Source organism: Alligator sinensis, unplaced genomic scaffold, assembly GCF_000455745.1.
Source record: "Alligator sinensis unplaced genomic scaffold, ASM45574v1 scaffold974_2, whole genome shotgun sequence".
Taxonomy (NCBI): Eukaryota; Metazoa; Chordata; order Crocodylia; family Alligatoridae; genus Alligator; species Alligator sinensis.
Genome location: NW_005842369.1, coordinates 675,579 through 690,540, shown reverse-complemented (window position 1 = coordinate 690,540; position 14,962 = coordinate 675,579). Strand labels below are relative to the sequence as shown.

The following is a 14,962-nucleotide window of genomic DNA, read 5'->3' as shown; positions in this document are numbered from 1 at the left end:
GGAAAGGGATCTTGGAGTCACTATTGACTCCAAGATGAACATGAGCTGCCAATGCCAGACCGCAGCCAGCAAGGCCAGCCATACCTTGTCATGCATCCAAAAGGTGCATCTCAAGCCAGTCCAGAGAGGTGATACTCCCCCTCTATGCGACTTTGGTCAGGCCACAGTTGGAGTACTGCGTCCAGTACTGGGCACCGCACTTCAAAAGGGATGTGGTCAGCCTGGAGAGGGTTCAGAGGACTAAAGAGTCAGACGGTTCCCCGCTTGGTGAGAGGGCAGCAGGACAGGCCCTACAAGGAGAGACTGAGGGACCTGAACCTGTTCAGCCTCAGCAAGAGGAGGCTGAGGGGGGACCTGGTGGCTGCCTACAAACTCACCAGGGAGGATCAACAGCAAATAGGCAGAGCTCTTTTCTCCCCAGCACCACCTGGGGTGACAAGGAACAATGGTTATAAGCTGATGGAGAATAGGTTTAAGTTAGAGATCAGAAGGCAATATTTTACAGTTAGGGTGGCCAAAATCTGGAACCAACTTCCCAGGGAAGTGGTCCTCGCCCCTACCTTGGGCAAATTCAAGAGGAGGTTGGATGATCACCTGTCTGGGGTCTTGTGAACCCAGCATTCATTCCTGCCTGTAGGAGGGGATCAGGCTAGATGATCTGTTCAGGTCCCTCCTGACCCTAGCTACTATGAAACTATGAAACCATCTTATTTGATCTTTCTGAACATTATGTTCTCCCTATCCAAATCCATCTTAAAAATTTGTTTCATCCACAAAGCTATTATATCTAGTCAGTCAGTTGAATTATAGCTCATCAAATAATAATTAAGTAATCTATGATGCAGCCAGCCCTTGCCTTCCACTTTTAGGCCCTTCTCCAGCTGAGCACTTAATCCCATGTTTAATAACTACTGCATAGCTGTGCTAGAGCAAGTTCTAGTGCAATAATAGCATCCCACATGCTCTAGTCCCCCTTTTGAGTTATTATGGTCCTTCTTACGTCTTCTAACATAGTGAGGGCCAACCTTTTTGACAAGCATGCTACAAGTTAGCCCTGCGCCCTCTCCAGGTGCCACTCCAGTCCCCTTCCCCTGCCTGACCTGCTGCTCTGTTTTCTGCTCCCTTCTTGCTCTGCTTTTTACTCCCTGCACTACCTGTCACCATGCTGCCTACCTCTTTCCTGATCTGCTGTGTGCCATGCAGAGGCCGCCTGTGCCACTTCGGGCACGTGTGTTAGAGGTCGGCTACTCCAATTGTAACGGTTCTTTTCACTTTTTCTTTCATGGAATTTAACACCCTATTTACTGTGGTCTCCACTGCTGTGAGCAAAACACCATGCACGGAGATGGTTGAAAAGTGTAATTTCCTGTGGCACAAAGGATGTGGTACTCACAATAATGATGCATTTTCCAGCAGTTGTCTGCTACTGCGTACTGAAGTTCGAATGTAAAGAAGGAACAGATTAAAGAATGAGGAAATCTCATTAAAGTGGCTTCATTATTAATTGGTGTTACTAGATGCATTACATTGGCAAAGCCCAATATGTGTGTTCAGTCCTAGGTCCCTGAATTATAAAAAGGTGACTCTTCCTTCCTCCAACCCCCATGCCTCTTCCTTTCTGGAATTAACCCACAGCTAGGATATAACAAAGTTCCTTTTTGGTATTGAAAAGTACAGTGTGTGATCTCTTTCTAGGTGGGGTTTACTTTCTGCCTTGCATTCATGATAGTGCTTTAGAGCAGTCCTCAGAAGTAACAAGGCTCTTCTGTTCTGTTCCTGCAAATGTGAACAGGATTAAAAGGAGCATTATCCATGCACCAGAAAAGAATGCAGCATATTAAATTCATATGTTAGGCATAAGGACTTTAGAGCTTATATTCCTAAGAAGTTTGCAGTCTTAATTGAGAGATTCAGTGATTTGTTAGAAGTTTGCGTTGCATTCATTTATGTGGCTTCACCATCATCTCTTCTTATTTTACCTACAGGCTTGCTTCACACACCAGATACAAACAGAGCAATGTCCTACGTTTTTGTAAATGATTCTTCCCAGACCAATGTGCCCCTGCTGCAGGCTTGTATTGATGGAGACTTTAACTATTCCAAGCGGCTGTTAGAAAGTGGCTTTGACCCAAATATTCGTGATAGTCGTGGCCGAACTGGGCTCCACCTTGCAGCAGCCAGAGGAAATGTAGACATCTGTCAGCTGTTGCACAAATTTGGTGCTGACCTCTTGGCCACTGATTATCAGGGTAACACAGCCCTTCATCTGTGTGGACATGTGGACACCATTCAATTCCTAGTTTCTAATGGACTCAAAATTGACATTTGGTAAGTTTGCTGTGTCACTTTTTCAAAACCCAGATCTTTCTTGCTAGTGTATTAGTGCCTTCTCTCCAAATAATTTAGTACAAATTTGGTGCCTGATATAATGGCTATAGTGTTATATTCAGTGCAGTTGTTTTTGGGGGGTTTTAAAATGTCAGCTGTAAATAAAAACTGGACAAGAACAATAAAATGGGCCCACTTTTGTTGATCATATGCATTGTGAAAGACAAATACAAGCAACAGCTCTTGGATAGGTTTTGCACAGGTGCTGCTTCTGATTAGCTGATGGCTGGTTTGGCCAGCCAGGCAGGTTGGGTGTGTGTGGTACCACACAACAATCTCACATTGATGGCTATTTATTTATTTATTTATTTTAGAATTGTATGTACCCTGGTCCTGATGCTTCAATTTCTCTACTATAAAGAACAAAGGAAATACAGTAAATCTGTGCCCTAGTTTTTTCACCATACTCTTTGGTAGACAGTGTTGCCATTCAGTGCTTGCCCCCTCCCTCAATGCCTGTGATTCAGTCCTACTTTTAAATATTGTATATTATTTCTTCTTAGCTTCTAGCAGCTGTTAGATACCAGTGCTTTAACACAGGGACTTAGAGAACTAACTAGCTAGCTGTTTTATTAAATACAGTTAGAATTAACCAAGGTTATTTTGTTTTTCTGCACTTATATCCCAGTAGAGGAAAAATGGCAGACATTAGTGAATGTCCCTTGGGAGTTTTGTTCATGCTTGTCTAATATAGCTCCTGTGATCTCGTATCAGAATATTGGCCAGCCAGGATCATTGCCTGTTTTTATTGCAAACATCTGTTTGCTGACCATTCTTAATCCAAAGATAGCAAAAGTAATCCACCTCTGTATTTTTTTAAGATAGTGGTAGCAGGATCCACCCATCCTGTGTTTCATTTATTGCCTAATGTCATGAGACCAATCTGTAATTAGGAGCTCTGACGAGGTTAATTCTCAGTAGTAATCATGCAATATCTCTTGCATTATATTAGCAACCATCAAGGTGCAACACCACTTGTTCTGGCAAAACGAAGAGGCGTAAATAAAGATGTCATTCGATTGCTGGAGTCTTTGGAGGAGCAAGAAGTGAAAGGTTTTAACAGAGGCACTCACTCTAAACTGGAAACTATGCAGACTGCTGAAAGTGAAAGGTATTTAAAATGCAGGAAGATATTTGCTAGAAAAACTAATGGCACATCTATAAAATATTTGTGGTAGATCTTTTTTTCAGATTGCTGACTAAATTGGCTGGTTTGTTTGTTCTTTGGAGCAGACAAGGTTAATTTGGCCTCTGGCTTTGGATCTGTCAAAAAGAATACCTTTCATAATATTTAGATTTTTTTAAAATGTAATTTTGACATTTCTAGTGGAAGAAGCTAAATTTCACATTACAGTGCTCATTGTTCCATTTTACTTGTGAAATTCACTGCACCTGGTCGTAAACAGTCCCAAAGGAATAAGCTTCCAGGTTGTGGTTGGGAGGGGAGACTGGGAACTCACCCAGAAGTTTCTAACGTCAAGTGCAAAATAATAAAGAGTTATTTTCTAGAAGCCAGTAGGGACCCTGAACCATAGTTCTCAAGGATAAGAATGTATTATTTTCTTTTAATCTCTGACAGGTTTATTCTGCAACTTAATGGTTATACTTAAAATAACTTTTATTGCCCTTGATTATTTTACTGCTTATTTTTGTTACTAAATCATCCAGCTAATCTGTTCATTCCACAAATTTGATTAGTCTTACACTTTCCTAGGTAACTAAAGCCCCACCTGTCCCCTCCTCTGTCGACAAAGCTCCACCTGTGTGAAATCTAACACTTTTTACAAGGAAGTTATGAGTTGCTAGTATAAAAATATAGTAATGTGGTGCTCTGAAAATCTGGGGGGAAAGTAAAATAATGTTTAATAACTAGTTAGTGAAGTCAGCTGGACTTGAAGAGCACAGGGTGTTGACTATAAGAGAGACTGGGAATTTCTTTGTTCTTTACACCTTCTTGACTTAATCTAGAAGCAAGGAGAAAAAAATTCAGGGAAGTGTTCCAGACGTTACTGGGTGGATACTGTTCAAAAAAGAATATTAAGAATAAGCTTACACAAAATGAAAGGAGGAGTGAGCAGCAAAGGAAACTAGCCTGTGGACACTTGCTATACAGTGAGCTGGTGCTGAGTCGTATCTCTTTATTGGGCCCCTGTCCCAAAATTAGTCTCAGATGCTATTGATGGAATCTCGCCAAAGATCAGATTTACAGTTTGTAGCATGGTTAAAGTTTCACAACCAGAATGGAGGCAGGGAAATGCTGTTGCTTTATAACAGTGATTCTCCACCAGGGTACCACAAAATCCTTTTAAGGATGCTTCAGGGTACTGTGCAATACTAGCACAGTTAGGTGTGCAAACACCTACACAGGATTCACAAGATAAATCCAGAGATTTCAAATACAAACACGCAATGTCAAAACATGATCACCCTATGCAGTCTTTCTGAGTTCTTTGCATCAGAATTGCCATATTATTTTTTCATAGTTAAAAAATGAGTGGTAAATGAAGACCTAGCATTTTTCAGAGTGCCTTGAGTCTAAAACGGTTGAAATTCACTCTTTTAAAGATAGACATCATGGTTTGGAGAATTAGCAGAATTTGCAGGTATTACTAGGTATTACCTGATGGGGTCACAATGTGAACACTTCTGCTATGGCCCCCATAGTAGCATTTTTAAAGCCAGAGAAAGATCCATCTGACCCAAAGAGCTTCAGACCTACCTCTCTTACATTACGCATACAAATTGTACAAATGACTAATACTGAACTGACTTGCCCCATACATGAATAAACACCAAACCGGGCAGTTTTCACTCTGGAAAATCAAAAATGAGCCAACTGCTCAATCTAACTCAACATACTGAGGATGGTTTTGAAAGTGGCCGAATCACTGAGGTAGGGCAGACTGAGGTGCTCTGGGTCAGAATACAAGGGGGTCGAGGGGAAAGGGACCTAACAGTGGGGGTCTGCTACAGGCCACCTAACCAAGGGGAAGAGCTGGACCGGGAATTCTCTGGTCAGCTCGCGGAGGCAGTTAAGTCAAGGGACATAGTCATCATGGGTTTCCTAAACTACCCAGACATTTGCTGGGAAGAGCAGTCAGCCAGGTCTGAGCACTCACATAGGTTCCTAGCCGAGATACAGGACCTCCATCTAACCCAGGAGGTGCACAGTCCCACCAGGGGAAATGCCTTTTTGGACCTGGTCCTGGCCACAGGCAACGACCTGGTGAGGGGACTGCAGGTGCTCGACCACCTGGGCGACAGCAATCATTGCCTACTGGAATTCACCATCCAGCACAGGGTGTCAAAGGCCTGCAGCAAGGCAGCAGCCCTGGACTTCAGGAGGGCAGATTTCAATGAGGTAAGGAGACTAGTCAGGGAGGCACTGAGGTCCCGGAGGGGAGGGGATTTGGGAGTCCAGGAAGAGTGGTCGTTCCTTAAGGAGATGATCCTCCAAGCCCAAAGGGTGACAATCCCCACACGGATCAAAGGGGGCAAGAGCACTCAAAAGCCCCCATGGCTCACCAAAAGCATCCAGGAACCTCACAAAGCCAAAAAGGAGGCGTACACCCAGTGGAAGGGAGGGGCCATCACCAAGGAGGATTATACCTCCATTGCTCGAGATTATAGGGGGGCTGTTAGGAAGGCTAAAGTGGAGATGGAACTGGGACTAGCAACTCGGATCAAAGATAACAAGAAGTCCTTTTTTAAATACATGGGGGTAAAAAGAAGGTACCAAGTAACGTGGGGCCTCTGCAGGACATGCTTGGTAATCTGGTGGTAGCACGAGGCAACAAAACTAATCTCTTTAACAGTTTTGTTTCTTCCATTTTTCTGAGCAGGGACAGGGACATCCCCCACACTGGGATTCCAGACGGACCCAGGAGAGGCACAGCCAGGCCCAGGGTCAGTGAGGACCTAGTCAGGGAACTTCTGGAGGGACTAGACGTGTTCAAATCAGCAGGTCCCGATGATCTCCACCGCAGAGTGCTGAGGGAATTGGCAGAGGTCATTGCGGAACCCCTGGCGCGGCTTTATGAGCGCTCATGGTGTTCTGGTGAGGTCCCAGAGGACTGGAAAAGGACCAATGTGGTCCCCATTTTCAAAAAAAGGGAGGAAAGAGAACCCAGGAAACTATAGGCCTGTTAGTCTTACCTCAGTCCTGGGAAAGCTCTTTGAGAAAATTATCCAGGAGCACATCTGCGAGGGACCGGCAGGGGAGATTATGCTTAGAGGCAATCAACATGGGTTCATTGGAGGCAGGTCCTGTCAGACCAACCTGGTTGCCTTCTACAACCAGGTCACAAAAGCCTTGGACACAGGTGTCATGGTGGACGTAGTCTTTCTGGATTTTAGGAAGGCCTTCGACACTGTCTCTCACCCCATCCTCATTAAAAAATTAGGCAACTGTGGTGTTGACACCTACACAGTCAGATGGGTCGCAAATTGGCTGGTGGGCCGCACCCAGAGAGTGGTGGTGGATGGGTCATTTTCGACCTGGAGGGATGTGGGTTGTGGGGTTCCCCAAGGCTCAGTCCTCGGGCCCCCACCATTCAATAGCTTCATCAGCAACTTGGATGAGGGGGTGAAAAGCACCTTGTTCAAGTTCGCAGATGACACTAAGATGTGGAGAGAAGTGAGCACACTAGAAGAGAGGGACAGGCTGCAACTAGATCTGGACAGGTTACAGAGGTGGGCGGATGAGTATAGGATGGGTTTCAATACGGACAAGTGCAAGGTATTGCATCTGGGGAGGAAAAACCAGCAGCATACCTACAGTCTGGGGAACTCCCTTCTTGTCAGCACAGAGGCAGAAAAGGATCTTGGGATCATTATTGATTCCACGATGAACATGGGCCGCCAATGTGGGGACGTGGTCAGGAAGGCTAACCATACCTTGTCATGCATCCATAGATGCATCACGAGCAGGTCCAAAGAAGTGATCCTCCTGCTCTATGCGACACTGGTCAGGCCGCAGTCAGAGTACTGCGTCCAGTTCTAGGCACCGCACTTCAGGAGGGATGTGGACAACTTGGCAAGGGGAGAGTCCCTGTTCCCCCAAACACTGGCGGGAGTTACAAGGAATAACGGCCATAAGCTGACTGAGAGTGGATGAAGTCTAGACATCAAGAGGCACTACTTCACAGTCAGGGCAGCTAGGAGCTGGAACCAACTTCCAAGGGAAGTGGTGCTTGCCCCTACACTGGGGATCTTCAAAAGGAGGCTAGATAATCACCTAGCCGGGGTCGTTTGACCCCAGCATCCTTTCCTGCCCGTGGCAGGGGTTTGGACTTGATGACCTGCTTAGGTCCCTTCCGACCCTACCAACTATGAAACTGGAGCTGTGTTCATTGAGCTAACAGCCACCTATGATACAGTTAACCACCAATGATTCCTACAAGACCCTGGAAATGACAAAAGATCCACACCTTATATGAACCCTACTCAAAAACAGACTTTATTTGTCAAACTGGATGGGAAGCAAAGCAGATGAAGGTGACATATTAATAGCCTCCCTCAAGGAAGCAGACTTGCACCGCTATTATATAACATCTATATGAATGACCAGCAAATCAGTTTGGAAACAAAAGGTTTCATCTGTGTAGACGACCTATGCATAACACCCCAAAACGCTAGTTCTGACCATGTTGAAAAATCCGTAAGCAGGGTACTCATTGGCCTAACCTCATACTACATTGAGCCAACCCAGCGATGCCTTCCATCTGAAAAACCATGAGATCAACCACCAACTCAACATTACGTGGCCCAGGACCCCACTTTCCCACTGTCCAAATCCAGTTTACCTTGGAGTCACCCTCAGTCAAACAAAGAACGCACCATAAAGACAAAAGCAAAGGTGAGCAGGTGTAGCAGCATTCTGTATAAGCTCGCCAACTCAAAATGGGGGGCTAGCCCTTTAACCACCTGAAACACTGCTCTGGTTCTCAGCTTCTCTGCTGAGTACGCATGCCCTGTATGCATATATTAACCACCTTGACCCCGTTCTGAATGGTTACTTCTGATACATCACAGAATATCTGAAGCCTACCAGGCTAAACAGTTTGTACCTGCTGGCTGGCATCACTCCACCTGACATCAAAAGAGCACTGTCCAGCAGGATAGAACAATCAAGACAAACAGAAAATGTGAGACACCTTCTGTACTACCATGCCACAGCACACATATGTCTGAAGTTATGCAGGAGCTTCCCCACCAGCACCCAGCCTTCGATGCCACACCCAAGGAGACACAACTACAGATGTGGAACAAGAGGCTGAAGGAAATCCTTGACAGTAAAAAAAAAATGGATGCTCCAGAGGTTGAGTCCTTATCACCAGGGGCTGATGAACCTTGCAAAGGTGGAAATATCTCAGCTGCCTATGTACACTCCAAGGAACTAATGAACAAGTAGGGCTATACCTTTGGTTCAACCACCTGTGACTGTGGCACAGAGTCTCAGACTATGCAACACCCGCTGCTTTGTCTACTACTTGAAGGCAGGTGTACAATGAAAAGTCTCACAAAGTACAATAAATGAGCACAAACGTGTAACAAAATAGTCGAACGTGGTGTAAGACACAAAAAGAAGACAACAGACTGACATCTTGTCACCAAGAAACCCTTTTATTTCCTTGTATGAGACTTAAAGGTGATAAAGGTACCAGAAGTACTTGCAACCCTCATCGGTATTAGGTGATCCATCTGCAGACACTGCACTTCCCATATAATGAAAGACTGAGGTGGTCATTAGTGCACTAGCCTCAGTGATCACTAAAGAAGGCCCCAGTTATATATACCCTCAGCCTTTTCCTCACTGATTTGTAAGTCCCAGGCTGAGAAAGCCCTCTCTATGGCAGTAACTGTTTATTGTAGCTCAGCTTGACTTGTAAATTCAGCATCATCAGTCTACAGAAACTCATCAGTTACTACACTGTGCTAACTTAGAGTGTAATTAGCCTGCTAGCTAATCTGTACCATACTCTGAAGTCAGGGGATGGGATATGGTCAAATGTATGGAGGATGAGTGTAAGGTAGAGAGTGAAGAGGACATAAACCAGTGTGCAATCGTGTCTAACACCAGTTGTGATGCCAAAGGGGAGAGGTTTGTAGACCACCAGTGAAGATGCACACTGGTATCCCCTTGTGAAGACAACAGACAGCTGCAAGGTTTATCCTAGCAAGTATTGACGTTGTCCTACAGTCTGGTTCAAGGGACATAGTCAAACATTTCCACTAAGTCTATGAATGGCATGTAGAACTATATGTTGCCCTTTGCATTTTTCCAGCAGCTGCCTCTGTTATAAATATCACATCAACTTTTGATCTGCCAGGGCAGAAACTACCAGATAAAGGCAGAGTTGATTCAAAATTATATGGACTACAGTCTTACCAACAGCAGTAAAATGGATGATCCCTTGGCAGTTATGGCAAATGAACCTGCATTTACAAGGCTTTTTCCTGAAGTTTTTGATGTTTTGTGGGATATCCTTAGCTTGCCACATTTAACTAGCAACTAATGCAGCCAAGGTAGCAGTGAGGAGCCACCTTTCATATGGATTTCACTGGATATAACATCTTCCTTCAGGATTTTGTGACAACAACTGGGTGACTTCTTTCTCCACTTCTTTGAGAGGTGGCTCTATAGTGAGAGTCAGTTGTTGAGTGCTGAGCATCTCTGTTCAGGAGATGTTGATCAACATCTCTGGTTTGACTTAGCAAGGTCATGAAGTGTTCCTCCCATCTTACCAGTGCAGCTTCCAGCTTCATGAAGTGTTATTTACTACAAAACAGATGGACTTTGTCTGCCGAGCAGTTGAGTTTTGAAGAGGCCTCTGAGGTCATGCTGGGTATGATGCATCTCTGTTGCCTCTGCATGTTCTAACCACCATCTATTTTGCACTCTTAAATTCTCTGGCAGTGAAAGGAGAAGGCATCAATTGAAAGTGACAGAAGAAGAGAAAGTTTTAGTCATAAAGCTACTAATATGAGGTAGCTCTGCAAAAGGCAAATATCTTGCCTGATTAAGATATGGAATGCATTTCCAACAGACATAAGGGAAGTATTCATGCTATTGTAAAAGACACTAACAAGACTGCTTCAGGAATACTGTGCACTGTTCTGGTCATCCATGTTCAGGAAACATGTATTCAAACTGGAACAGATGCAGAGAAAAGGGTTACTAGGATGATCAGAGGACTGGAAAGTGTCTTACAAGAAGAAGTTAAAAGAGTTTGGCATGTTTAGTCAAGCAAAATGAAGTGTCAGATGGGATGTGATATGCTTTTTCTAAATATGTGAGAGGAATAAAACATAAGAGAAGGAAGAGAGCTAGCTATTTAAGTTAAAAACAATGTTGGCACAAGGACAAATGGGTTTAAATTGCCTATTATGAAGTACAAGCCAAAATTAGAAGGAAAAAAAAAATCTAATGTCTAACAGTGATGTTGTAGCCACAGTGGTACAGAAATTATGCAAGAGACAAGGATTTCTTTGATATCTTTTATTGGACCAACTGTGTAGTTGGTATAGAGTTAGACAAACTTTCAAATGGAAGACATTCTTCATTGGGTCATCTCGAAGCCTGGTCTAACTTTATCTCAACTACATAATTGGACCAATAAAAGCTGTCACCCTAAGAGACCCTTGCCTTTTGAAAAAAATGTCAAACCACCTGAGCAGTGGGGTTCTGGAATAGCTTTCCAACAGGAGGAGAGCAAAATGCATAGCTGATTTCAAAATGGAGCTTGAAACATTTATGAAGGGTTGAATTTGATGTGGTAGCCTGTAACAGCAGAGGACTAGATATGATGCAGGAGGTTGTTTTATATTTATTTGTTTTGTTTTATATTCCTCTATATTTTACGTTTTAAAATGGCCTAATATAGCACCATGTCATCACCAGAGATGAGAAATCTTGTTGGAAAATTAGAGTCCATGTATTTGCTTTAGAACATACAGGGCCTTGACTATAACTGACAGTGAACTGGGCTAGCCTTTCTCTCAACTTAGACAATGAAAAATGTGAAAATTGAACAAGTAGAATAAATGCCGAAATGTTAAATTTGTTTTTTAAAGTATCTTCCACACTTAGATAGGAGATGCATGCAGTGATGTTCTGGATCCAAAGATTGGTCTTTTTAATCTAGTGAGCATGAATGGCTGGGACTAAATGCCTCATAAGAAAGGTGCAAGAAACCTTATAGTAGGCAAATACGGTATAACTTTTCCTCCAAAATAGGTGTCCCCTAATTCCTAATAGAGATCAGTTTAAAGCCTAGAGCACAGTTGATGGGCTTTAATATTTAACATAATTTTACAAAAATATTAGTGTTAACTTAGAACATCCAGGGTTAATTCTTGTCCAAATATACAGCCTTAGGTTGAGTCTTGCCAAATTTTAAGGATCTCAAATATTTTGACACACATTTTTCACCCCATCTGCCTAAGCCCTTTTGAAGCCAGTGGGAGTTTTACCATTAATTTTAATAGGGACAGGATTCAGCTATAATTTTTGATCTGACAGTGTCCCTTTACAGCTTGTAACTTAATTTAACTTATTTTCTCTTTGTTAATGTTATCTTGTTTGATTTGTAGCTTGCTTTCTGGAAATGCATATGTACAAACAGCATATTCCCCAACTTGTTTGAGAACTACTATAAAATGTCTGAAACATCTTCCTTAAGATAACGCTGAATAATCATCATCATCATAATGATTATTAAAGATGCAGATAAAAGAAGTGTGTTTTTAATAGTAAAATGGTTGTCTCTAATGCGGTTGGTTTTTCTGGTTTCTCTAGTTTCACTTTTACCTTCTGAAATTATTTTTTGATTCTAGGGATGATCTGTGCAGCATTCCCACTTTTGTTCCCTATCTCTCACCATGCATGAAGCCAAAGAAGGATAATTGGTGTTCCCTATAGAGATAGTAAGCTTTGCTTTTAGACAGGAGAGGCTTTTAGGGAGCAATGCAAAAGTCTTCATTCCCTTTTTGGCTAAATTTACTGTCCCCTTCTCACTGCACAGAGTTGCTTTTGCCAAGGGAAGTGGACACAACTAGATTCCCAGCTAAGATTTTCTCTCCTTTTCTTTGCCCCTAAGTAATGTATCACATTGTGCTATCACTGGGCAGAGAGTGTATTTTAGAGTAGAGAATCTTACTTTTTTCTTTGCTCTTGTGACATGTGACTGTAACTGCACAATGAGTTAAGACCATCATTCTATCAAAATATTAAAGTTTTTTGTTAAAAGTGGGGGAAAAAAGCATCTGGGATATGTGTCACAAATTCTTCCAAAATAGTTTGCATTCAGGCACTTGTTGCCATTTCAGGGTTGCTTTTAATTTGATTGCAATGGAAAATAACACAGATGGTTTCTTGAGACCAGTGAGAACTTTTTTTTACTATGAACATATGACCTCTTTATTTAGATTGCACTGGACCTTTATTTAACCTCTGTAGTAGTTAGATATTAACTAGTTGGTGTTTAATTAGTAAGAGGTTCTCTTTAAACAAACAGTTGTCGTTTAATAAGCTCTTTGTTTTGTTTGAGAAATCATAAGAAGTGGTAGAAAATTTGCCCATAATTCCTGCAGTTACGGGCAAACCAAAATAGCTTTACAGTCAAGTAAATATTTAAAAACTAAAAAAACCAAGCTGCTTACTGGAAATATCTGAAACTTTCTGATGCACTGTAATACTTCAGTAGACTAGTGGAACTTAATGTAATTATGATTCAGTAGTTGTACGTCATGATAAGTAAAATGCCACATAAATAATACTAAAGGTGATCAGAGGTTTAATTTTGGACAAGGGTTTACAAATTAATCTTTCTACTAGTGACACATTCCTGTTTGATTTAGTCACATCAGAAGGTCTAAATGGATCATGTTAACTTGCAAATTATGCTTTTTCTGAAACATTTTTTTCACATTATTACAAGAAACACCTAAGATTATTGTAACTGAAAAAGATTGGGAGAAATTCTGTTTCCCCTTTGTTTGCTTTGTGCCCTGGGATGTGCCATAGGATGACTTAGGTGCATGGCTAGTTTCACTGCTTTCCTCTCTGTGTGCAATCTGATCCCTGATCCTGCAAGCCTACATGCATGTAATTTTGCTCATGTGAGAAGTCATGGGATTTTTCAAATTGGTCGGGTTACACACATGCCTAGGAATTTGGTGTCAGGCCATGAGTCAATTCTCCTGTTGTTTGCATGGTTCTTTCATATAGCCATAGAGCAAAGACAAACGTGTTTCTAACTATTGCACGTATAAAACCACAAGAAGTGGCACAGGAACACAAGGGAAAGTAGCATCTGAAATTACTTGTATTTAACTTTTTCAGACTGACTTGATTTCAAGCTGATTGTGTCCCTTTTAATAATTTTATATTAAATGATAACTAGATTTTTCAGGTCCCAAATTTATAGTTCTGACAAGAGAAATTCATAGGATGGAGCAGTTCCCAGATTGCTGGTGACATGGTTACGCTTCAGTGGCATGTTTTGTATTCTGGTAGCAGAGCATAGCAATGTTAACTGTTTCCAAGACAGAGATGGCCAAACTATAGCCCACAGACCTGATCTGGCCCACCAGGTCATTTTATCTGGCCTGCAGGGCCCCTCCAAAGAAAAATTATTACCGGCCCATGGCTGCACCTCTGAAAGGCAGCCAGAGGAGGGCTTTCAGAGGTCATGCACCATCAGACCTGGCAGGCTCTGTGCCTCCACCTCTGTGGGGCTCCTGCACTCCACCTAGGAGGCCCATGTAGAGGCACTGAGCATGATGGCATGTGAGTGGGGAGGAGAGGTCCTGCCTACAGGAGGTGGGGGTAGGGTTGTGGGTGGATGTGGGGCCCCCCACCACATTTCCCCCCTCCCACATTCCCCACCCCCCATGGCGCATAGCCCTTGCCGCCAGCAGCAGCAGGCAGGCCCTAAGGGTGCTCATGGCCCATGGCAGGCAGAGCTCCCAGTGGCACATAGCTCCACCTGTGTCCCAGGAGCAATGCCTGGTCCAGCCTACTGCCGTGTGCCTTCAGGCCAGACCAGGCTGGCTCCATGCCACTATGTGGGGCTCCTGGCACTGTAGGTGGAAGCCATGTGTCATCAGGCCAGGCTGGCTCTGTGCCTTCATGTGGGGCTTTAGTACTCCAGCAGGGAGCCACACATGCTGGCATGGAGCCAGCCCAGCACAATGGGACATGACTCCCTGCGGCTTTGTATCTGTGTGCCATGAGGCCAGGCTGGATCCAAGCCACCCGAGTGCTGGAAGCCCCATGTGGAGGCATAGAGCCACCCCAACCCAGCTGATGGCACATGGCTCCCACCTCCAGTGCCGGGAGCCCTATATGCTAGCATGGAGCCAGCTCAGTCTGGTTTGAAGGCACGTGCCAATGCCATGAGCACCCTGAGGGCCCGCCTTCTGCTGCTGGGGGGGGCATGTGGCAGGGGGGCCCACATCCTGCCCACAGGCCCCTCACAAATCCCACCCCCCATACATACACCACATACCCACCCCTCCAGAAACCCCACACACACACACCTTGCCAACCACAGCCCCCACACTCAATATA

The 14,962-nt window shown here is 43.7% G+C and overlaps 1 protein-coding gene across 3 annotated transcripts in view; it reads left to right on the top strand.

The window, feature by feature from the left end:
• The window catches only part of ANKRD46 (ankyrin repeat domain 46), a 38,105-nt gene that overhangs the window by 20,756 nt on the left and 2,387 nt on the right, over positions 1-14,962 (top strand). For all 3 annotated transcript variants that reach the window (XM_006029273.3, XM_006029271.3, XM_014522558.2), the window contains 2 exons: positions 1,986-2,328; positions 3,341-3,499. In XM_006029273.3, coding sequence (XP_006029335.1) covers positions 2,018-2,328; positions 3,341-3,499 — 470 coding nt within the window. In that variant the 5' untranslated portion in view covers positions 1,986-2,017. The remainder of the gene's footprint in view (positions 1-1,985; positions 2,329-3,340; positions 3,500-14,962) is intronic.